This window comes from Rhinatrema bivittatum, chromosome 19 (assembly GCF_901001135.1).
Source record: "Rhinatrema bivittatum chromosome 19, aRhiBiv1.1, whole genome shotgun sequence".
NCBI classification, from domain to species: domain Eukaryota; kingdom Metazoa; phylum Chordata; class Amphibia; order Gymnophiona; family Rhinatrematidae; genus Rhinatrema; species Rhinatrema bivittatum.
This window is the reverse complement of record NC_042633.1, coordinates 24,055,032-24,079,436: the sequence shown is the minus strand read 5'-3', so window position 1 is coordinate 24,079,436 and position 24,405 is coordinate 24,055,032. Positions and strand designations below refer to the sequence as shown.

The window sequence follows — 24,405 nt, the reverse complement described above, 5'->3', positions numbered from 1 at the left end:
CTGGCTGCGCACAAGGTTCATCAACACCGAGCCCTGCAGTGCAGACGTGGGAGGGGATTGGGCCTCAGCACAGGCCTCCCTCCCCTGTCCATGGCTGTGATGTAAAATGAAAGCCATAAGCTGCTGCTGCGATAACCGTCCCTCTGCCTCTTCCTGCAGGGCAGGGATAAGGAGGCCGAGCTGATCAGTCCCCTGTGTGGGATGCTGCCATGGCCTAGCAGTGCCATTGCCACCAAGTTGGAGGATGAACTGCTGAGCCTGTGTGAAGAGATGAGCAAGGCAGGCCCCTGGGAGGGCACCGCAGAGCTGGTGAGTGGGAGGAGAGGATCCGGGTCCCTGGGAGGGCACCACAGAGCTGGCGAGTGCATGTGAGAGGAGAGATCCAGGCCCCCGGGAGGGCACCACAGAGCTGGCGAGTGGGAGGAGAGGATCCGGGTCCCTGGGAGGGCACCACAGAGCTGGAGAGTGCGTGTGAGAGGAGAGATCCAGGCCCCCAGGAGGGCACCACAGAGCTGGAGAGTGCGTGTGAGAGGAGAGATCCAGGCCCCCGGGAGGGCACCACAGAGCTGGTGAGTGCATGTGAGAGATCCAGGCCCCCGGGAGGGCACCACAGAGCTGGAGAGTGCGTGTGAGAGATCCAGGCCCCCGGGAGGGCACCGCAGAGCTGGAGAGTGCGTGTGAGAGATCCAGGCCCCCGGGAGGGCACCACAGAGCTGGTGAGTGCATGTGAGAGATCCAGGCCCCCGGGAGGGCACCACAGAGCTGGAGAGTGCGTGTGAGAGATCCAGGCCCCCGGGAGGGCACCGCAGAGCTGGCGAGTGCATGTGAGAGATCCAGGCCCCCGGGAGGGCACCACAGAGCTGGAGAGTGCATGTGAGAGGAGAGATCCAGGCCCCCAGGAGGGCACCACAGAGCTGGCGAGTGCGTGTGAGAGGAGAGATCCAGGCCCCCGGGAGGGCACCACAGAGCTGGCGAGTGCGTGTGAGAGGAGAGATCCAGGCCCCCGGGAGGGCACCACAGAGCTGGCGAGTGCATGTGAGAGGAGAGATCCAGGCCCCCGGGAGGGCACCACAGAGCTGGCGAGTGCATGTGAGAGGAGAGATCCAGGCCCCCGGGAGGGCACCACAGAGCTGGCGAGTGCGTGTGAGAGGAGAGATCCAGGCCCCCGGGAGGGCACCACAGAGCTGATGAGTGCATGTGAGAGGAGAGATCCAGGCCCCCAGGAGGGCACCACAGAGCTGGCGAGTGCATGTGAGAGATCCAGGCCCCCGGGAGGGCACCACAGAGCTGGCGAGTGCATGTGAGAGGAGAGATCCAGGCCCACGAGAGGGCACCACAGAGCTGGCGAGTGCATGTGAGAGATCCAGGCCCCCGGGAGGGCACCACAGAGCTGGCGAGTGCATGTGAGAGGAGAGATCCAGGCCCACGAGAGGGCACCACAGAGCTGGCGAGTGCGTGTGAGAGATCCAGGCCCCCGGGAGGGCACCACAGAGCTGGCGAGGTGCATGTGAGAGGAGAGATCCAGGTCCCCAGGAGGGCACCACAGAGCTGGCGAGTGCATGTGAGAGGAGAGATCCAGGCCCCCGGGAGGGCACCACAGAGCTGGCGAGTGCATGTGAGAGGAGAGATCCAGGTCCCCCGGGAGGGCACCACAGAGCTGGCGAGTGCATGTGAGAGGAGAGATCCAGGCCCCCGGGAGGGCACCACAGAGCTGGCGAGTGCATGTGAGAGGAGAGATCCAGGCCCCCGAGAGGGCACCACAGAGCTGGCGAGTGCATGTGAGAGGAGAGATCCAGGCCCCCAGGAGGGCACCACAGAGCTGGCGAGTGCATGTGAGAGGAGAGATCCAGGCCCCCGGGAGGGCACCACAGAGCTGGCGAGTGCATGTGAGAGGAGAGATCCAGGCCCCCAGGAGGGCACCACAGAGCTGGCGAGTGCGTGTGAGAGGAGAGATCCAGGCCCCCGGGAGGGCACCACAGAGCTGGCGAGTGCGTGTGAGAGGAGAGATCCAGGCCCCCGGGAGGGCACCACAGAGCTGGCGAGTGCGTGTGAGAGGAGAGATCCAGGCCCCCAGGAGGGCACCACAGAGCTGGAGAGTGCGTGTGAGAGGAGAGATCCAGGCCCCCGGGAGGGCACCACAGAGCTGGCGAGTGCGTGTGAGAGGAGAGATCCAGGCCCCCGGGAGGGCACCACAGAGCTGGCGAGTGCGTGTGAGAGGAGAGATCCAGGCCCCCGGGAGGGCACCACAGAGCTGGCGAGTGCATGTGAGAGGAGAGATCCAGGCCCCCAGGAGGGCACCACAGAGCTGGCGAGTGCATGTGAGAGATCCAGGCCCCCGGGAGGGCACCACAGAGCTGGCGAGTGCATGTGAGAGGAGAGATCCAGGCCCACGAGAGGGCACCACAGAGCTGGCGAGTGCATGTGAGAGGAGAGATCCAGGCCCACGAGAGGGCACCACAGAGCTGGCGAGTGCATGTGAGAGATCCAGGCCCCCGGAGTGCACCGCAGAGCTGGCGAGTGGGAGGAGAGGATCTGGGTCCCTGGGAGTGCACCGCAGAGCTGGTGAGTGGGAGGAGAGGATCTGGGTCCCTGGGAGGGCACCGCAGAGCTGGTGAGTGCGTGAGAGGAGAGATCCAGACCCCCGGGAGGGCACCACAGAGCTGGTGAGTGGGAGGAGAGGATCCGGGTCCCTGGGAGGGCACCGCAGAGCTGGCGAGTGGGAGGAGAGATCCAGGCCCCCGGGAGGGCACCGCAGAGCTGGCGAGTGCATGTGAGAGGAGAGATCCAGGCCCCCAGGAGGGCACCACAGAGCTGGCGAGTGCATGTGAGAGATCCAGGCCCCCGGGAGGGCACCACAGAGCTGGCGAGTGCATGTGAGAGGAGAGATCCAGGCCCCCGGGAGGGCACCACAGAGCTGGCGAGTGCATGTGAGAGGAGAGATCCAGGCCCCCGGGAGGGCACCACAGAGCTGGCGAGTGCATGTGAGAGGAGAGATCCAGGCCCCCAGGAGGGCACCACAGAGCTGGCGAGTGCATGTGAGAGATCCAGGCCCCCGGGAGGGCACCACAGAGCTGGCGAGTGCATGTGAGAGGAGAGATCCAGGCCCCCAGGAGGGCACCACAGAGCTGGCGAGTGCATGTGAGAGGAGAGATCCAGGCCCCCAGGAGGGCACCACAGAGCTGGCGAGTGCATGTGAGAGATCCAGGCCCCCAGGAGGGCACCACAGAGCTGGCGAGTGCATGTGAGAGATCCAGGCCCCCGGGAGGGCACCACAGAGCTGGCGAGTGCATGTGAGAGGAGAGATCCAGGCCCACGAGAGGGCACCACAGAGCTGGCGAGTGCATGTGAGAGATCCAGGCCCCCGGAGTGCACCGCAGAGCTGGCGAGTGGGAGGAGAGGATCTGGGTCCCTGGGAGGGCACCGCAGAGCTGGTGAGTGCGTGAGAGGAGAGATCCAGACCCCCGGGAGGGCACCACAGAGCTGGCGAGTTCGTGTGAGGGGAGAGATCCAGGTCCCCAGGAGGGCACCGCAGAGCTGGCGAGTGCGTGTGAGAGGAGAGATCCAGGCCCCCGGGAGGGCACCACAGAGCTGGCGAGTGCGTGTGAGAGGAGAGATCCAGGCCCCCCGAGAGGGCACCACAGAGCTGGCGAGTGCGTGTGAGAGGAGAGATCCAGGTCCCCAGGAGGGCACCGCAGAGCTGGCGAGTGCGTGTGAGAGGAGAGATCCAGGCCCCCGGGAGGGCACCACAGAGCTGGCGAGTGCGTGTGAGAGGAGAGATCCAGGCCCCCCGAGAGGGCACCACAGAGCTGGCGAGTTCGTGTGAGAGGAGAGATCCAGGTCCCCAGGAGGGCACCACAGAGCTGGCGAGTGCGTGTGAGAGGAGAGATCCAGGCCCCCCGAGAGGGCACCACAGAGCTGGCGAGTTCGTGTGAGAGGAGAGATCCAGGTCCCCAGGAGGGCACCGCAGAGCTGGCGAGTGCATGTGAGAGGAGAGATCCAGGCCCCCGGGAGGGCACCACAGAGCTGGCGAGTGCGTGTGAGAGGAGAGATCCAGGCCCCCGGGAGGGCACCACAGAGCTGGCGAGTGCGTGTGAGAGGAGAGATCCAGGCCCCCGAGAGGGCACCGCAGAGCTGGCGAGTGCGTGTGAGGGGAGAGATCCAGGTCCCCGGGAGGGCACCGCAGAGCTGGTGAGTGGGAGGAGAGATCCAGGCCCCCGGGAGGGCACCGCAGAGCTGGTGAGTGGGAGGAGAGATCCAGGCCCCCAGGAGGGCACCACAGAGCTGGTGAGTGGGAGGAGAGGATCCGGGTCCCTGGGAGGGCACCGCAGAGCTGGCAAGTGGGAGGAGAGATCCAGGCCCCCGGGAGGGCACCACAGAGCTGGCGAGTGCGTGTGAGAGGAGAGATCCAGGCCCCCCGAGAGGGCACCACAGAGCTGGCGAGTGCGTGTGAGAGGAGAGATCCAGGCCCCCGGGAGGGCACCACAGAGCTGGCGAGTGCGTGTGAGAGGAGAGATCCAGGTCCCCCGGGAGGGCACCACAGAGCTGGCGAGTGCATGTGAGAGATCCAGGCCCCGGGAGGGCACCGCAGAGCTGGCGAGTGGGAGGAGAGATCCAGGCCCCCAGGAGGGCACCACAGAGCTGGTGAGTGGGAGGAGAGATCCAGGCCCCCGGGAGGGCACCGCAGAGCTGGCGAGTGGGAGGAGAGGATCCGGGTCCCTGGGAGGGCACCGCAGAGCTGGCAAGTGGGAGGAGAGATCCAGGCCCCCGGGAGGGCACCGCAGAGCTGGCGAGTGCATGTGAGAGGAGAGATCCAGGCCCCCGGGAGGGCACCGCAGAGCTGGCGAGTGGGAGGAGAGATCCGGGCCCCCGGGAGGGCACCGCAGAGCTGGCGAGTGCGTGTGAGAGGAGAGATCCAGGCCCCCGGGAGGGCACCACAGAGCTGGCGAGTGCATGTGAGAGATCCAGGCCCCCGGGAGGGCACCGCAGAGCTGGCGAGTGCATGTGAGAGGAGAGATCCAGGCCCCCGGAGTGCACCGCAGAGCTGGTGAGTGATGTGGAGGAGAGATCCAGGCCCCCGGGGGCACCACAGAGCTGGCGAGTGCATGTGAGAGGAGAGATCGGAGGGCACCACAGAGCTGGTGCATGTGAGAGGAGAGATCCAGGCCCCCGGGAGGGCACCACAGAGCTGGCGAGTGCATGTGAGAGATCCAGGCCCCCGGGAGGGCACCGCAGAGCTGGCGAGTGCATGTGAGAGGAGAGATCCAGGCCCCCGGGAGGGCACCGCAGACTGGCGAGTGCATGTGAGAGATCCAGGCCCGGAGGGCACACCAGAGCTGGTGAGTGCGTGTGAGAGGAGAGATCCAGGCCCCCCGGGAGGGCACCACAGAGCTGGTGAGTGCATGTGAGAGGAGAGATCCAGGCCCCCGGGAGGGCACCACAGAGCTGCGAGTGCGTGTGAGAGGAGAGAATCCAGGCCCCCCTGAGAGGGGCACCACAGAGCTGGCGCGTGCATGTGAGAAGGAGAGATCCAGGTCCCCCGGGAGGGGCACCATCGGAGCTGGCGACGTGCATGTGAGAGGAGAGATCAAGGCCCCCGGGAGGGCACCACAGAGCTGGCGAGTGCGTGTGAGAGGAGAGATCCAGGTCCCCCGGGAGGAGGGCACCACAGAGCTGGCGAGTGCATGTGAGAGGAGAGATCCAGGTCCCCGGGAGGGCACACAGAGCTGGCGATGTGCGTGTGAGAGGAGAGCTCCAGGCCCCCCGAGAGGGCACCACAGAGCTGGCGAGTGCATGTGAGAGGAGAGATCCAGGCCCCCGGGAGGGCACCACAGAGCTGGCGAGTTCGTTGTGAGAGGAGAGAATCCAGGCCCCCCGCGAGGGCCACCGCAGAACTGGGGCGAGTGCATGTGAGAGGAGAGATCCAGGCCCCCGGGAGGGCACCACAGAGCTGGCGAGTGCATGTGAGAGGAGAGATCCAGGCCCCCGGGAGGGCACCACAGAGCTGGCGAGTGCATGTGAGAGGAGAGATCCAGGTCCCCGGGAGGGCACCACAGAGCTGGCGAGTGCATGTGAGAGGAGAGATCCAGGCCCCCGAGAGGGGCACCACAGAGCTGGCGAAGTGCATGTGAGAGGAGAGATCCAGGCTCCCCCGAGAGGGCACCGCAGAGCTGGCGAGTGCATGTGAGAGGAGAGATCCAGGCCCCCGGGAGGGCACCACAGAGCTGATGAGTGCGTGTGAGAGGAGAGATCCAGGCCCCCAGGAGGGCACCACAGAGCTGGCGAGTGCATGTGAGAGGAGAGATCCAGGTCCCCGGGAGGGCACCACAGAGCTGGGCGAGTGGCATGTGAGAGGAGAGATCCAGGCCCCCGAGAGGGCACCACAGAGCTGGCGAGTGCATGTGAGAGGAGAGATCCAGGCCCCCCGAGAGGGCACCACAGAGCTGGCGAGTGCATGTGAGAGGAGAGATCCAGGCCCCCGAGAGGGCACCACAGAGCTGGCGAGTGCATGTGGAGAGATCCAGGCCCCCCGGAGAGGGCACCACAGAGCTGGCGAGTGCATGTGAGAGGAGAGATCCAGGCCCCCCGAGAGGGCACCAAGAGTGGCGAGTGCATGTGAGAGATCCAGGCCCCCCGAGGAGGGCACCGCAGAGATGGGAGTGCATGTGAGAGGAGAGATCCAGGGCCCCCCGAGAGGGCACACAGAGCTGGCGAGTGCATGACTGAGAGGAGAGATCCAGGCCCCCGAGAGGGCCACCACAGAGCTGGCGAGTGCATGTGAGAGGAGAGATCAGGCACCCCGAGAGGGCACCGCAGAGCTGGCGAGTGCATGTGAGAGGAGAGATCCAGGCCCCCGAGAGGGCACCACAGAGCTGGCGAGTGCGTGTGAGAGGAGAGATCCGGGTCCCTGGGAGGCCACCGCAGAGCTGGCGAGTGCATGTGAGAGGAGATCCAGGCCCCCGAGAGGGCACCACAGAGCTGGTGTATGGTTACTGGGGAGGAGGAATTTTTGGGGAAGTCATGCACCGTAGTGGATATCATGTGGCATAGAACTATTATTCTGTGCTGCTCCGCTGGATGTTTGCAGCTCCTTGTGATTTCCTTCTGCAGGTAAGACAGATCAGGCAGGATGACAGAGGCACTGTTGTCCAGGGTTTAAACAGCTCACTGGTGCTGGGAACGCACAGGACACGATGGTGGACATGCAGCTCGGGGTAAGCTGACCTAAGTTTAGGGTATTGGGATCTGAGCGGGTCTTAAGGAACCTAGCCAAGACATCAAGAGAGCATCCAGTACAGCTGCTTGGTGCTGAAATGCATTAGAAAAGAGGGTTCCTAGTCATACCCCAGATCAGTCCAGACTCCTGGGTTTTGCCTCCCTGCCAGCAGATGGAGGACAGAGAAGAAAGCTTTACTGGACCCTGCTACATAACCTAGTGTGCCACCTGCAGTCCCCTCAGTATTTCTCTCCAGCAGATGGCAGAGGTTTAAAAACCTAGTCTGGAGGTTAGGGGGTTGTTAGGTTCCCTGGTGGGGGCCATCCTCCCTGGTTGAGGTGGATGAGCAGGTGGGGTCGGTGACCCTTGGAGCTGGCTCATGCCTGGACACTGAGGGGGGGGTTTCAATTAGCTGATAGTCCAGTTCCCTCGCTCCCCCGGAGAGCCCTCTGGAACCAGCAGCCGCTCTGCCGCATTCAGGAAAGTACTGTTTTGTTTTTATCCGTCAAGGTAAAAAAAAAGAAAAGAAATCCTAACAGGTGGCTTGGAGAGGAATTCTCGACTCTGGGCGGGCCTTGAATGTTCGCTAGCTCTTGCCAGACGCAGGTGGGAGCTGGCAGTAGCGGGGGCTCCCAGCCTCGACCAGGCCGCCGTGGCGAGCAGGTAAGAGGCGGGGCCGTGTGCGGGTCGCAGGTGGCGCTGGCCTAGGATCGTGGCAAGGCCAGCCGCTCGCGCGGGAATCCGCCTGCTCGGCCTCCGGCAAGGGGTTTCTGCGCGTGCTGCATCTCCAGGGGAGGGGGCAGCTCAGAAGGCATGTGCTCGGTTTTCGGTGCGGCACAGTGCCGACTTCGATTTGGCACGTAAAAGACCAGCGCGGTCGTTGGCAGCTGCCGCAGATTCTTTCCCCCCCCCCCCCCCCCCCCATGAACGCGGGGAATGGCGGCCATCTTGAGTGCATTCGCAGCAGCACGAGAGGCTTCCAGGGAGCCTTCCCCTCCCTCTCTTGGCGCCGGCCGTGCAGAGTCCTGCAGTGAGGCAGGAAGCCGCTGAAGCTGGAGGGCCCGGATGCACGAGGATTCTGGGGATTCCCCAAGCCCCTTGCCTCAGGCTTTTGTGGTACTTCTCCACAGAGCCTACCTGGCTGAAATAAGGCAGCGGGGAAACAGCGGCCTTACCCAGGGGTCAGCGGTATAAGGTGGCCGACGACATGCAAAATGGACAAGATGACCAGACCAGAAGGCCATCGGCTCACATCTGGAGGGTGCTCCATTTGAGTCATTGCGGAGGACAACTCTAAAGGATTTGACCCTGAAAGTGGTTTTCTGGAGATTTGTTTGGCCAGAAGAATTTCAGAGCTTCGGGTGCTGTCTCGCAGAGCTCCCTTGCTTCAATTACAGAGAATGGGGAGGCCTTGCGAATGGGGGCTCTCATGTCTGCCGAAGGTTGTTTCAGCCTTTCATCTTAGTCAAACGGGGCAACGTCCCGCCTTTTTGTAATTTTGGATGCAGGCGGGCATCGTCGAGGTAGCTCAAGGTTGTCCCAACAGTTTCCAGAGATCAGATCATCTCTTTGTGCTTTGGCAATGGACCAAGGACTGGGTGCAAAGCATCCAAGGCTACTCTTGGGTGCTGGCTGTAGAATGCGAGTGGCTCAGCGAACATTTTCAGAGGTCATCTGGTGCCAGAGGGTCTAAGGGCTCACTTGACTTGGGCGCAGGCAACCCCCATGGACCGAGGGGTCAGCTGGTGGTTTCGCCCCAGGAAATCTGTGGGGCAGCTTACTTGGAAGTAGTCGCACCCATTCTCCAGCCACCGATCAGTTGGATGGTCAAGAGATCCGGACAACCAGTCTTGGAGGGAGCGTATTGCGAGTGGGGCTATCACATTCCCGCCCAAAATAGGGGAGCCTGGGAACACCCCAGGAGTCTGCGACGGATCTGGGGGGTATGAACAGGAAAGGAAAATTGGTTCTTGCCTGCTAATTTTCATTCCTGGAATACCCCAGGTCAGTGCAGAACCCGGCCGTTCAAGGACGCCCACTCATCCTAGCAGTATGGACTGGTGCAGAGTACTTTGGGTTTAAATGATGTTCTGCTTAGTGTTTTTTTAAACGCATTTTCAGTAGAGGCTCCGCCTCCCTTCTGGGGTCTCGGTTTCATCATCGTTATTTCTCATCTTGGCTTGGGTACAGGTCATACTGAGGGACTGCAGGTGGCTCTCTAGGTTAAGTAGCGGTCCCTGAAAACTGTTTAGTTCTCTGCCTCCCTCTGCTGGCAGGGAGGCAAAACCCAGGAGGCTGGACTGATCTGGGGGTGTGAACAGGAACAAGTTTTAGCAGGTAAGAACCAGTTTCCCTTTTCTAATTTACAGAAGAGCATTAACAAAAGTAGCAAACAGGTTGGTTGTGACCGCTGTTTCACCCATGGCGCCACCTGCATTTCCAGCATTTGGCACATGGGTTAGAAGAGGCAGGCGAGGGCCCTGTTAATCCGATGCGGCTGCCTGGCCCAGTGCAAAGCCACCTGGGATTCCCACCTGCACCTGCTGAAGGCGCAGCTGCAGAGATGCAGACAGCAAGAGCAGCAGCGGCTGCAGCCAAGCACAGACACAGGGAAAAGGTAGGAGAGCTCGCTCACCAGGAGAAGGGGGTGAGGGGGTGTGCATACAGACGGGAGGGCAGGGCTCCGAGGAGGGGGCCCTCACTCGGCCCCAGTGGCATGGAACGTCTCCCCTGTTGCACTGCTGGGTGACAATAGTACCCTAGGCCTGGCATTGTGGGTCAAAGGGTCCGGAGCCCCCCCCAGATTGTGAGGTGCCATCACATGCCCAGTGCGGTAGGCTCGGGGTCCTAGATCAGCCTTGTGGTCTCCCAAGCTGAACCTGATTTGATCCTGTTGTGGGATGCAGTGCAGGGAAGGAAGAGAGGCTGGACCCGAGGCAGAGCAGCGGAGCGCAGACCTGTGAAGAAGGCGGAGGCCAAGACAGCAGCCAGGAGAAGGTAGAGGGCAAGCCCCCGTTACTTGCTGTCCTGAACATGCTCGAGCACCGTGAGTAGGTAAACCCAAGAGGGAGACCCCAGCGCAGTGCAGAACGGAGGCCACAGACCCCAAAGATGGGCCCAAGAGAAAAACCGGCCAACGTGGAACGCCAGAAGCAGGGGGGGGGGGGGGGTTTCCACCCACAGACGACCGTTAATCACTTCTATAGCACTATTAGATGTACAAACCCCTGCGTCTACACCGCTCTCCTATTCCTCCCAATAAGAGAATCTGACAAACACTTCCAGCATGGCCCAGGACATGACTAACATCTGAATGTTTTACTCCCTCCCCACCCCCCACAAGGTTCTATACCCTGCCTGCTCCTGGGCTGAGCACCTGGAGCCTGCCATAGGGAAAAGGTGAGTGCACAGGCTCTCAAATCCAAAATGCATGGGCGTGTGGGGAGGTCAGGCATGCAAATGCCTCAACCAGGGTACCAACAGGGGCTGCAGGCACCCCAGAGGGAGGAGGCTCTGGGATTTCTGCTTCCCTTATTCCTCTAACCCCAACCAGGGAGGAAGACGTGCCAGCTGGGGGTGCTTTGCCCTCAGCAAGGACTCACACCCCCAAAGCTTAGCAAATCCTGCAACAGCCTCTGCTAATGCCCTGGGTGCAGGGCCCCGTCCGTCTGGCGAAGGCTTCCCTGCGCTGAAATCCAAGGACAAACCTGGCAAGCCGCATACCCTCCTAGCAGGTCCGAGCTTGCCTTTAGCAATTGGCAGTGGCCATCTGGTGATATTTGTACGGCTCCTTTAGGTCGGCCCTGTTGGCTGAATTACTCTGATGGCTTAAACGTCAGGTTGTAGAACAAAGCTCAGGCTTTGATCAGTGCGAGACCGCGCGAGGACTGCAGTGCCGGCAGCGAGGCGAAGCACGTTGGCCAATCAGCATTGCCAGAGCTGTGGCTCCTCTAAGAAAAATTGCTAGCTTCAGCCACATCTCGGGGCTCCCTGAGGAAAGGGCTGGTTTAACACACAGAAGGTTCTCAAACCATAAAATGAGCAGCTAGGTTAATGCCCGCTGTCCCTTCCCCTCCCCTCCCGCCGTTTGCTGCTCTTCAGGACAGTTCACAGTTGATCTGGCTTCTTTCCTCCTCAACAGGACAGAAAGATCGGGTGCAGAACTGGCCTTGCTCCCGGTGAGGAACCAGCTCGTACTGCTTTCCAGGTAGGTCCTCTGAGCCTGGGCTTGGCCCTGTGGGCATTCCTGGTTGGTTTATCGGGGGGGGTACACAGAGAGCAGCCCTCAATCACAGAGAGTGAAAGGGGTGCACGGCCCCACGCCAGACACAGCACCGGGCCAAGCTGTTCATGGTAGATCCAAACCAGCTGCCACTGGGAGGGCGAGCACAGCCTTCAGGTTATGGGCCCCCTCGCATGACTTACAGGGGGCCAGAGCAGAGTGGTTTCCAGAAATTGGGTGGGCACGGCCAGAGCCCTGCCTTTCAGCATTGTACTTCAGGGCATGCCCAACCAGTTGGGGTTTCAGAATATTTAGAAACATTTGTATTACGTAGGAGGTGGTGCATGCAAATCAATCTCATGGCTATTCATGAGAGATAGCCTCAAAACCTAACTACGGTTTGAGCCCTTGCACTATTTGCTTCCCTGCCGCTAAAGTCCACTTGCCTGACTCCATTCCACCAGGGTTCTCCTCCTCTACCAGCAGATGGAGTCAGAGAAGTAAAACCCGTTTGTATATCATCCCTCTTAGGCAAGCGGTATTTCTGTATCAAAGCAGATAACGGATGAAACTTCCTGCTGTGCGACATCCAAATCTACCCCCATCATAGCTTCTGGACTGGCCTGGGCAGGTATGCTAAGATGGACGTAGATTCGGATGTCAAGCTGGCTTCTGTTGCTTTGGGGACAACATCCCCTTTGGCTGAGGATGGCAGAGTCACCCTGTGGCACAAGGGCCAGAATACAGAACAGACTCAGCTTTGTTATCCCTCGGAAGCTTAAAGCAGCTGAGTCTTGCCACATGGACCACAGCCCCTATGCGGCCATGGCAGTGGAGCCCTCTGTTGCAAGGTTACAATTCCTGGGTTTTGCCTCCCTGCCAGCAGATGGCGACAGAGAAAGTTTTATTGACGCTGCTACTTTACCACGTGTGCCACCTGCAGTGCCTCAGTCAATCTGTACCCAAGCAAAAATTCGAACCACCAAAAATTTGGAAAGCTTTAACACTACTCAACAATACCATAACTCCATGCTACACAAAACCGAACGGACAACTCTCCCCGCCTCAACAGCACGGGTGGGTTCTGGACTGACCTGTGGTACTCCAGGAACAAACATTAGCAGATAAGAACCAATTTTCCTTTCCCTGTACGTACCCGGATCAGTCCAGATTCCTGGGATAGACCAAAGCTTCCTAACTCATGGTGGGACCTGGAGAGTCCTGCTCACAGAACACTTTCACCAAAAGATGGGGGAAGCTGTATCTCCCCCATCCAGGCAATAGTGCCTTGCAAAAGTATGTAACGAGTTCCAAGTTGCTGCCTTGAAGATCTCCTGCGGAGAAACAAGCCGAGCCTCCACCCACGAGGCCGCCTGAGAACGCGTAGAATGAGCACGCAAACCCTCCGGAACCGGACAGCCACTAGTAATGTAATCAGAACCAATAGCCTCCTTAAGCCATCAGGCAATAGTAGTCCTAGATGCTTGAAACCCCTATGCGGAGCACTCCACAGGACCAAAAGGTGATCAGATCTCCTGCAGTCATTAGTTACCTTGAGATACCTCAACAAAGCTCTCCTCACATCTAACAACTTGCTCCCTCACCTGATGAGCAGAGGCGTCCACCCCCGGAAAAGCTGGAAGCTTTGTCTGATTGACGTGAAACGCCGCTACCACTTTAGGTAAAAAGGAAGGTACTGTCCTCAACGACACTCCCCGAGTTCGAAATCTGAAGGAACGGATCACGGCAAGACAAAGCCTGCAACTCAGATATTCTCCTAGCCGAACATATGGCCACTTGAAGATAACTTTAAGAGTCTCCGACCAATTCCCATTCGCCCGGATCGAACACTATGCGTCTCAAGTAATCCACTTGAATGTTTTCAACTCCGGCGATGCGAGACGCTGCTATTCACTCCAGGTGTTCCGCCCAAAGAATCAACTCCTGAGCCTTTGTTCGACTCCTTGTTCCAGCCTGCCAAATTATATAAGCCACAGTCATCGCATTGTCTTAAGAACCCTCACTGATCAACCTCTAAACAGTAGAAATTTCTGAAAGGCTAAGCGGTCTGCTCTGGTCTCCAAAACAGTCGATAGACCACGCAGACTCTTTCCCCGACCAGGTACCCTGAGCCGACTGATGTGACAAACTGCTCCCAAACCAGAGAGACTGGCATTGGTAGTAACTACCACCCAATCCGGGACTTCGAGGTCTACATCCCAACGAGACTCGAAGATAGCCACCAGGAGAGGTTCACACGACCACCTCAAGTGGCAATGGCAGCTGAAACTCCTGCAAGACTGTGTTCCCACCGAGCCAAAAGAGCTCTCTGCAACGGTTCCATATGAGCAAACACCCATGGCACCAACTCCAGAGTTGAAGCCATAGAGCCCAGAACTTGCAAATAATTCCAGATCTTGGCATTAAGCGCCAAATCTGCCCTGCGGTTTCAGGGCATGCTCCTCTGTGAGATACACTTTGCCTACTAGCGTGTCAAACCGAGCTCCCAGATACTCCAGAGACTGCGTCGGCAACAGGTGACCTCAGTCACATTCACCACCCAGCCGAGTGACTGGAGAAGGCCGAGAACCTTCTGAATCGATTGGTGACAAAGAATCTCCGAGTTTGCCCCGATAAGCCACTCGTCCAGATAAGGATGCACCAGAACCCCTTCCTGATGAAGAGCCGCTGCCATCACCACCACTTTGGTGAAGGTTGGGTGGGGCTGTGGCCAACCCAAAAGGAAGGGCCTGAAACTGAAAACACTGCCCCGGATTCATGAATTGCAGAAACCGCTGAGAGCCTGGATGAATAGGAATATGCAGATACGCTTCTGTTAGATCTAGAGATGCCAGAAATTCTCCCTTGTGAACCACCGTCACCGACCTTAGGGCTCCTTCCGAAACGCGGAACCTTGAGAATGGGTCGGAAAGTGTTTTCCTTCTTTGGGACTATGAGTAAAGGGAATATCTTCCCCATGCATCTCTCCTCGCAGGGAGCCGGAAATCCCTGCCCTCTGCTAATGCAGATGGTCCAGCGTCTCCCGAACCATCAAATGTTTGTCTAAGGAACCGCAAGGGAAAACCAGAAACAAGTCACGGACGGAACGAGCAAATTCTAAAAGCATAGCCGTCTTTTTTTTTTTTTGCAAATTTCAAATTTGATACATTCAAATTTTTTTTAAACATAAATACAGGAGTAAGAATAAACTCTTCATATATTTATCCTTTAACCATAATTTCTAATCATAGAAATATCTATGAAACATAAGTTCTTTTCTCCCTGTTACCAAACTAGTAGGGGGCGTACCAGAGCAAGTACACACAAAAAAAAGAAGAACAAATTCTAAACTTTACAAAGAGAAAGACTACAGAGTATTTCCTTTCTTAAACTACAACTATTAGTAGATGCAGATACCAGAATCCAAGACGATGTAGGAACCAATCATACACAGCATCCGCCCCCATAAGCCACTGCCACCTTATGCCACTCCTCGCCTGACTGCGGCAGGCTTTCATGCACCCGCTGCACCCAAGCGCACACTGCATAAAACTAGTACAAATAGCAGCACGCAAACCCAGAGCCGAGACCTCAAAAAGCCACTCGAGGAGTACTTCCAATTTACGATCCTGCATGTCCTTCAGCATCACGGACCCTACCACCAGGAGAGTCATCTTTTTGGTAACCGCCGAAACTGCAGCATGGACCTTAGGAAGGGCAAAAAGAGCTCCAACATCTGCTCCAGCAATGGAGAAAGCCTTCGCATTGGCCCTTCTCACCTTTAAGCCGGAATCGGCAGTTCCCCACCGATTTGTGATATGCGCATCCCATCCGGGACCAGATCCGCACCCTCCAAATCAGAGTCCTCCTGGGGAATTTTAACCCCAAGCGCCTGAACAGCCTGAGGAAGTAAGGCATCTAGCTTTTCCTTCCTAAAAAGACTGATTACTTTTCGGGTCATCCCCCTCAGGGACCGGGATTCCCTCCGGACCATCCCCTTGACCCATACCCTCCTGCCACCAATCTACCAGCAAATCGTCAGAATCCTCCGACTCATCCCCACTTGGGCCTGATCCCAAATGAGGACCCAACAATCTCCGGACAGAGGAAACACGTTTTCTGATAGCATGATCCTGCCTTGGCCCTACAGCACACCCCATCAGGTGGCTGGGACAGAGAATCCACACCAGCACAAGCTGCCTGCTGCTTGGCGAGACTCATGCAAGCAGCAACACAAAATCCGCTGAACACTGTCCTGCTGCGCCGGCCCCCGCAGGATGGGAGCCAGGGACCAGCAGTACGGGCCCCTCTTCCGAGGCCCTCTGGTCACGTCCAGAGACAGAACAAGCAGGAGACCAACGTGGGGTGGGGGGGGGCGGATATACCACCCACCCGTCTGTGCGGGCACAGCCGAAAGTGAATCCAGAATGGCCACCATTCCCGCACTGAGCAGGAAGGGATCAGCACCCAGGAGCGATGCGAAAGCAGTGGCCCTTTTTCGCACCTGCCGGGACCCTAGCAGGAACCCTCCTCGCCCTCAGAACATACAGCACACAAAAACCAAGCCCCACACACATGACAAATTGACCCACGGCCCATCGCGATCGGGGAGAAAGCTATCTGAGCGCACAATCGGGGGAAAAAAAAAAAACAAAAACCTACCTCAGCACAAGAATACCCCCCCAAAAATAAAAAATACACACCAGCCACCAAAGCAACAAGAAGGAAGCCGCCTGCACAGCAGAGCTGTGCTACTGCCTTAAGCTTTTTTTTTTTTTAAACTTTATTTCTTTCCCCAAAGCTGGGAAACGAGAGGCTTCAAAGAGGAATAGACTGCCTCAGAATAAAAATATCCCAGGCCTACCGCTGCAGGATCTGGACCACCAGATTTACACCCCACAGACGCGCCGGCCGAGCACCCAAAAGGGTCACCAACCCCCGGCTCGTCCATCTCAAACACCCCCCCGGGAGGAAGGCTCAAAAAGAAAAAAAATTGTCCAGACTGCAGGTTTTGCACCGTTTACCATCTGCTGGAGATAGAGAAATACCGAGGGACTGCAGGTGGCGCACGCGGTGTCTCCATCTGCTGGAAGGGAGACAAAAACGCAGGAGTCTGGTCTGAATATGCACAGAGAACTGGTAAGTTTTGGTCTTGACGGCAATTGTGGGCAGGTTGGGGAGGGGGGCAACTGTCATGGATTTGATGGCAATGAAGCAAAACAACAAGGTCCCGCGGTCCCTCCGAAGAGAGTTAGGATCCGAAGGGTTGGATACACTGACACAGAGGTGGCCAAAGGGAATCCAGCTGTACGTGTTTCCTCCATGGACTAATGATTCAGAAGTTAGAGCGACATCAAGGACCTGGAGTCCTAGTGACACCAGATTGGCCAAGGCAGCCCTGGTACTTGATTTCATCAACCTCAAGTGCAAAGAACAGACTAGGTTCAACCCATGTTTTTTATTACTATGGTGGTTTCATTTTTTCACTTGGGAGCAGTTGATGGAGCTACCTTCCTTTAGAAGGCCCAGTTCAGGAGAACCTCATTATTTAGACGTCTAGAGAGGTTCTTGCAGGAGGTCGTCCATCTGTTTATTCTTTTTTCAGGTCAGACGGCGAGAAACTGCGACAAGTCCACATTAGCCGGATGGATCAGGAACTCTATTGCCTCAGCTTATTATTTCTTGAGAGATTTGATTAGAGTACAAGTGACGTCATAAGCAGAACTTCACTTGGTCTTCCCGAAAGACATTTGTAAGGCATTGACCTGGTCTTCCTTACATTATCTTTTCCAGGCACTACAGATTGTATGTTCCTGCCAATCTATCTCCTTTGGGGTGGGCGTTCTAAGGGCAGGCTCCCTCCAGTGTTGGGTGGCCTTGGGTACATCCCATTCGTCTGGTGGAAAATAAGGAAGGAAAAGCTGGTTCTTACCGGCTAGTTTTCTTTCCTTTGAGTCCTACCAGATCAGTCCAGGATCCCACCCGTTTGACTTTAGTCTGTAGCCTGCCTTGGGGATCTTTCAGATCTGTGATATATAGAGTTATTCATTGTTATAAGGTTGCGTTTATGGGCCACCTCATTTGGAGACCATTTGGGGTTTGACCTCCCTGCTCGTATAGGGGGGGAGTTTCATATGCTGTCTGCTTTGATATAGAAATGCCGCAGAGCTACAGGTGGGCACATCAAAACAGTTTAATATTTCACAGACTCCATCTGCTGGTGGGGGAGCAAAACCCACTAGCCCGACAGGACTCGAGCAAAGAAATTAGCAGAATAAGAACTACATTTTTCCTTCCTTCTCCCCAGGTCCCCATCCGACCCAGCCTGTCAGCTCTGGCTGTTTCTGACGCAGGGCACCGCACTGCTGGGGGTACTTTTACTGCTGCTGCTGGCTACTACCTGCTTCTCTCTCCGGCAATGGGGATTCACATCTGGACCATGATGAGGGGGGCCTTCTGGCCTCATATCCAGCTGCGGTACCTGAAGCCTCCACCTGTCTGAGAAGCCCAGCATGGCAATGGAGGGGAGCCAGCCGTCCCATGCACCGAGGCCAGCCAGGCTGCGTAAGCTCGCCTCACGGCATTTCACCCGTCTGCCTGCTCACCCCAAACCAGTAGCCAGTAAGATGAGCTCTGGGTGTTGGTGGTTGGTGTTCTGTACCCTGCAGCATGTGCAGACGCAGGCAGCGAGAGCTATCAAACTTGGGGCTGACCACGGCCTTGAATCTGATCCGTCGCCAGGGCAGCGCAATGCCGCTTCAAGTCAATTTCTGCGCGATCTCCTTCCCTTCTGTATGCCAGGCTAGCTTACACGCATTTTTTTTTCTGGCAGAGGCCCCACTTTGTGTAGCTCCCCTCCCTACTGAGATTCGCCTCAGAAGATACAAAGGCCTTCAAAAAACCTCCTCCAGACGCACTTACTGCTGCGTTCTCTGGGTCAGCACAAGGCTTGCTCCCCTCCTCTGACAGTGTTGCTCTTTTGTTGAGCCTTGAGAGGAATGTCTAATCTGTTCTTGTGTGTTCTAATACTTTGTTACAATATTGTGTTTTTGTACTCCTAGGTAATAAAAATACTTTCAAATAAAATAAATAGGGGCAGTGGCTAGCAGATGTACCTGTAGGTAATGGTGCAGGGCGATATGCAAGGAATCATTTTTGGAGAGGGGAGGAAGGCTGGCTGTTCCCTCCTCCTCCTCTGGATCACCAGCGCCATAAGCCTTCATTCACAACCATCTGGTATCCAGCCCCTTTTCTAAACCCTCTTCCCTTCTAGTCCAGCCATGGGAGTACCAGAGACTGGAGGGAGCTGGTACATGTACCTCAAAAGTCTGTCCACCAGCTGTCAAGACGAGCAATGGCCGACACTACGTCCCCTGGGAGGGCGTCAATGCTCTTTCCGGGCCAGCCAGGGATGCCAAGTCAGTCAGCTGGCAGCGCCCAATGTGGGGGCCAGCCCCTATGTGACACACTGTATTTGCTAGAAGTGTAAAAAATGATCTTAGTGGGGGGGGGGGGGTAATAAAGGGCATGAACAATCCTGTGGCTCCCCCTTCGATGCACAGAAACAAAGGTACCTAGTGTACATGTAAGCGTGTGCAAGAACCTATGAGGGTACACATACTGGCCTGGCACTCTCCTGCCTGAGAGGGTTTAAGCACACCGAGCCTGCTAGGAGGAAAATGCCTTTTTATTAAACAATTCCAATTTCCGTAGCACCTTTTACCCAAGTAGGAGCCAGGCTCCCTTTAAAGTCCCAATAGTTTACAAACCAAACACCTCCACGGTTTACAGCCTGGCTGGCTTGACAGCCTCCAAAAGAAACAAAAGCATCCCCATTCTGAGCACAGCTGGGTAGACTGAGGCAGACAAAAAAACAACCTGTGCCAAGGCCAAGTAGCACGTGAGCAACAGGAGATAAGGAACTGAGCTTGCGGCCCAGTGAAACTCATGGGCACAGAACCTAAGGCAGATAAATAATCTGGTTCAAAATTAGACAAATTTATGGCGGACGGATCCGGCACAAGCTATGCAACAGAATAGTCAGCGGAGTTACCGGGGGGGGGTGGGGGGGGGGGGGGGGGGGGGGGGGGGGGGGACGACAGACACTGCTACACGTGGCCTGTTACTTATCTCCTCCTGCTGTAGGGAGTCAGGCGCTGGGGCTGGATAACCTGTAGGTGATCAGGTCTTTTTCAGATTCACAGCTGAGGGAGCCGCTCAGAACAGCAGCTCCTGCCAGACTAAGAAAAAGGAGGGGGGGTGGGCTATGGGGGTCTGATTTCAAGATGGCACTTCCTAAACTCAGAAATTACTCAGCCTGCCATGTTACCCCCACCCCCCCCCCCCCCACCGACCCCTCTCCCCCAGGGAAAAACGTTTCACTAGTAGAAAGCATATTACCGGCAACAACGAGGAGCACCGTTAAAATCCAAAAGGGAAGAGGTCATAGTGAAGGGGGGGGGGGGGGGGGGCACCAAGAGGAGGGGGGCAGGGAAGGGGAAACCATAAAAGTGAAAGCAAAATAGATCCAGTACCCGAGCAGACCTCTCCGAGCTGGCCAAAACGTTCCCCTTCTTGTCCATCTCCGCACCCGAGGCTCACATACTGAACATATTCCTGCTCTCCTCGGGAAGCTAGATGGGTTACTTCCTGCCCTCCCTAGTGCTTGCTGGGCATCGATGGGCCAGGAGGATAGAGGAGTCTCCAGTCCTCCCCACTTCTGACATCAGTATTCCTTCCATTCCTTGGTCTTTTCAAGTCCCGCATTTCCATGCTTCCCATATGGCAGGGGCAGGGGGGCAGGCCTCAGTCACCTCAGAGGATGCTGCATCTCCTGGAAGATTTCTTCTTCTTCTTTTTCCCGTTGGTGATCTTCTCTTTATGCTTCCGGATCTCCCGAACAAGCGTTTAAAAGGCATCTTCCACTCCCTGCCATCACCAAAAAAAGCAAAGGGGTGGGGAGAAGAGAAAGTAAGGTTGCCGCTGGGTTTCCCGAAAAAACAGCCACCCTCTATTACCCATGCAGCGCTCCCCGAGCACCTAAACAAGCGAATACTCAGGACCACCAAGGACGCTGGACTAAGCCAGGCTAAAACCGACACAATGTGACCCAGCCAATTACTTCCATGGTAGCTCTGTCAGACCACAGACTCGGTCCAGACCGGAACACGCTCGAGATTTCAGTTTCAGCCGTGTGAAACTGTGTCCCGGGCCCTCCCGTGTTACAAAAGGAGGCGATGGCATTCTCCTGCCCGTACCTGTCTGGTCTTCGCCGAGGTCTCTATGAACGGAATCCCATAGCCCCTCGCCAGCTCTTGCGCCTGTTCATATCTATGGTCCGAGACGGCAGGTCACATTTGTTTCCGACTAACACCATGGGGACGTCATCCGAATCCTTCAACCCTGTTGATCTGCTCCCTGGAAGCAAGGCATAGAACCACAAGGGGTGAAGACCGCCCTCAAGTCACACGTGAGCAGCAATTAGAGATATCCACAAGCCCCAAAGCCTTTCAATGTCTTGTTGCTAGCTGTGATCTATGACACTCATTAGACATGGCCACCTTAAGCAGACGAGCCACCTACTGGTAAAAACCAACAGATGATGCATGCAGCGAGAATTCACATATCATAAAACACCCCCCCTCCTTCTCAAGAACTGCTCCTTCTCAAGCTTTGATGGTTCTTAGGTGTCTCTAGGTATGCGAAATGCTAGCACAAGAGGTCAGGAGATGGCACTTACCTGTAGTGGTGGACATCCTGGAAGGACTTGATATTGTTGATGGCAAAGACACAGAGGAAGCCCTCCCCGGTGCGCATGTACTGATCCCTCATGGCGCTGTACTCCTCTTGACCAGCCGTGTCCAGAATGTCCAGGAGGCAGGTCTCGCCGTCTATCACCACCTGCTTCCGGTAGGAGTCCTGCAGGAGAGAAAGAGGAGAGTGGGAAAGACTCAAGCCACTGCTCCCCCCAACATGCACATGGCTTCCCATGGAAAAGAGAGTCTTCTTTTCACCCTAACAATGCCATGCCCAGCTCCATTGTGGCAGAAGGAAGCCGGAGACCCCCCCCCCCGAGAGTGAGAATTTAAGAGTGCTGCCGTGCTGGTTCCTCATTAAAAATATGTACTACAAGCAGACCGATGACAGCAACGTGAGCAGAGACCTGGCCAAGTGTACATCCCTGACAAGACTCGAATGATGGGAAAGAAAGGAGACATGGATCCGTTGGTAGCAAGGATGTCAGTAGAAAACATTGATGTTTTAGGGTGGGGGGGGGGGGGGGGGCTAATGCTTCACTCTAAGCCTTGGGTTTGCCCATGACCTCTCCTTATATAACATTATGATGCACTTTACCAAGTTTGGTTACAGTGCTGAGCTGACTTGGGGTCTCTCCTTGCACTGTGGGGATCGTCTCTCTCCCTGTGCTGTATGGGTTATAGCACTGACGAGGTGGGGTGGGGGGGGGGGGGGGGGGGGGGGGGGGTGTTGGTTCTCCCTGTACATTGAAGGGTCCCAGTGCTGACTTGGGGGAGGGTATATTGTTTCTCCCTACACAGTGTGTGTTTGGGGTCTCTCCCTGCACAAGAAAGTCCCGCATTGTCTCGGAGGGCCACTTACCTCTATAGTGGGGTCATATTCATCACGAAGTGGTTCTGAATGAGCTGGATAGTGAGCGCACTCTTCCCCACACCACCTGCTCCCACTACCACCAGTTTGTACTCGGTCATGGTGCTGCCTTGTGCCCTGGTGACAACTAGAAAAGGAGGCAGGGAGAGGTCAGTATCAAAGAAGACACCTGTATGCAAACACAAAGCCAGGGCTCACACCAAGGATAGGGAGGAGGAGGATAAAAATCCCACGTTGTACTTCCAGGCACTGGGAGGAAGGAGTAAAGTCACACACAGCTCCCACCAAGGTGGGGGAATCCAGACACAGCTCACAGGGGGGGGGGGGGAGGAAGAGTGGGTTACAGTCCATGCTCCCTGGGGATGGAGGGGTTCACACGCAGCTCACACTGGAGGAGAGGGGGGTCACACTTCATGCACCCAGGGGTGGAGGGGTTCACACCCAGCTCACACTGGAGGAGGGGGGGGGGGTACAGGCCATGCCCCAGGGGGTGGAGGGTGGGTGTCACACCCAGCTCACACTGGAGGAGAGGGGGGGTACAGGCCATGCTCCCCGGGGGGAGGGGGGGGGTCACACCCAGCTCACACTGGAGGAGAGGGGGGGTACAGGCCATGCGCCCCGGGGGTGGAGGGGGGTCACACCCAGCTCACACTGGAGGAGAGGGGGGGTACAGTCCATGCCCCAGGGGTGGGGGGGGGGTCACCCAGCTCAACTGGAGGAGAGGGGGGTACAGGCCATGCTCCCCGGGGTGGGGGGGGTCACACCCAGCTCACACTGGAGGAGAGGGGGGGGTACAGGCCATGCTCCCCGGGGGTGGAGGGGGGGTCACACCCAGCTCAAACTGGAGGAGAGAGGGGGGGGTACAGGCCATGCTCCCCGGGGGTGGAGGGGGGGGTGTCACACCCAGCTCACACTGGAGGAGAGAGGGGGGGTACAGGCCATGCCCCAGGGGTGGAGGGGGGTGTCACACCCAGCTCACACTGGAGAGGGGGGGTACAGTCCATGCTCCCCGGGGGTGGAGGGCGGGGGGGGTACACACCAGCTCACACTGGAGGAGAGGGGGGGTACAGTCCATGCTCCCCGGGGGTGGAGGGGGGGGTACACACCCAGCTCACAATGGAGGAGAGGGGGGGTACAGTCCATGCTCCCAGGGTGGGGGGGGTACACCCAGCTCACACTGGAGGAGGGGGGGGGGGGTGGTACAGTCCATGCTCCCCGGGGATGAGGGGGGTCACACCCAGCTCACACTGGAGGAGAGGGGGGGGTACAGTCCATGCTCCCCGGGGATGAGGGGGGGTCACACCCAGCTCATACTGGGCGGGGGTAAGGGGAGGGAGTTACAGTAGACGCTCCCGGGAGGTGGGGGGGAGGAAGGGCAATACATCGATCTCTTTTGGGAAGGGACGACGACACAGTCTCACCTCACCGTCTCCGGTTCCGGGCCGCTCCCTCCCTTCCTCTCACTGCGTCTCCTCCATCCCCGCTCCCACTTCCTGCTGCCGCTCCGAACCGGACGCGTACACAGACCCCTCCCCGATGGACACACCCCGCTGGCCAATGGTGCCTGAATCTGGCTCCGGATCGCCCAATCATCGGGAGGCACCGCCCGCGGTGGGCCAATGAGCAACACACATCGCGCACTGGGTCCGTCCTTCTCCTCGTCTCTTTTTTTTTTTCGTTATGCACCAAGCTTTATTGCATTTTCTAGTGCGGACAGGAACAAAGAGTTCAGAACTGGGAACTTGTCCTTATTACTCTTCTTGTTCATTGTATTTTACTGCTTTTGATGACGTTATTATGTGTTTTTCTTTGCTCTTTCTTGTGACCTTGTACGAATCACTTCATCTGTCACTTTGAGTGTAAGCTCATACATTAATACTTATTCACCATTGCACAGCACTGTGCAGGTCCAGTAATGCTATGACAATTGATAGGCATCACTAAGAAAGTGTCCTGGATCTGAATCTCTTCCCAGGCTGCTCCCTGGCTACTTCATAGAAGGGTCCCATGCAATCACTGCCACAGAGAGCCGTGCATCCATGGAGCCATGGAAGGGAGGGTGCACAGTAGGCTCCTCCTTGGCAGAGCAAAGGAGAGAGATTTTAAGCCAGGACTGGATTCTGATACATTCTGGTAGTGCACTCTCAGCCACAACAACGTATTAAACTGCGGCAGACAAAGACGACAATAGCCCATCCAAGTCTGCGCAATAGCAATTTATTCACCTTTGTTAGCTAAGAACATAAGAAGTTGCCATGCTGGGTCAGACTGAAGGTCCATCAAGCCCAGCATCCTGTTTCCAACAGTGGCCAATCCAGGCCATAAGAACCTGGCAAGTACCCAA

At 57.3% G+C, this 24,405-nt stretch overlaps 2 protein-coding genes across 10 annotated transcripts in view; one reads left to right on the top strand and one right to left on the bottom strand.

Moving 5' to 3' along the window:
* The window catches only part of CCDC155 (coiled-coil domain containing 155), a 45,384-nt gene extending 26,858 nt beyond the window's left edge, over positions 1–18,526 (top strand). For 6 of the 9 annotated variants that reach the window (XM_029584897.1, XM_029584902.1, XM_029584900.1 and 3 more), the window contains 6 exons: positions 160–309; positions 7,108–7,211; positions 10,120–10,210; positions 10,557–10,612; positions 11,355–11,420; positions 17,743–18,526. In XM_029584897.1, the coding sequence (XP_029440757.1) occupies positions 160–309; positions 7,108–7,211; positions 10,120–10,210; positions 10,557–10,612; positions 11,355–11,420; positions 17,743–17,878 (603 nt within the window). In that variant the 3' untranslated portion in view covers positions 17,879–18,526. Of the gene's footprint in view, positions 1–159; positions 310–7,107; positions 7,212–9,582; positions 9,831–10,119; positions 10,211–10,556; positions 10,613–11,354; positions 11,421–17,742 lie in introns of those variants that run through there. The other 3 variants (XR_003853610.1, XR_003853609.1, XM_029584903.1) reach the window with 3 other exon arrangements.
* Positions 18,527–19,104: 578 nt separating this feature from the next.
* On the bottom strand, positions 19,105–23,666 carry LOC115080619 (protein ras-1-like). The gene is made up of 5 exons (XM_029584904.1): positions 23,488–23,666; positions 22,053–22,188; positions 21,175–21,353; positions 20,693–20,852; positions 19,105–20,363 (listed from the first exon to the last, which is right to left on the bottom strand). Exons 1-4 carry the CDS (start codon positions 23,652–23,654, stop codon positions 20,819–20,821), a joined length of 516 nt encoding a protein of 171 aa, XP_029440764.1. The 5' UTR covers positions 23,655–23,666; the 3' UTR covers positions 19,105–20,363; positions 20,693–20,818.
* Positions 23,667–24,405: the final 739 nt, after the last annotated feature.

Coding starts and splice junctions, on each gene's coding strand:
- LOC115080619 (XM_029584904.1), bottom strand. CDS start 23,654: ATGATTGGGCGATCCGGAGCCAGATTCAGGCACCATTGGCCAGCGGGG. Junction 22,189..23,487: donor GCGGCCCGGAACCGGAGACG/GTGAGGTGAGAC, acceptor CTCCTTTTCTAG/TTGTCACCAGGGCACAAGGC. Junction 20,853..21,174: donor CAGGATGTCCACCACTACAG/GTAAGTGCCATC, acceptor CCTTGCTTCCAG/GGAGCAGATCAACAGGGTTG.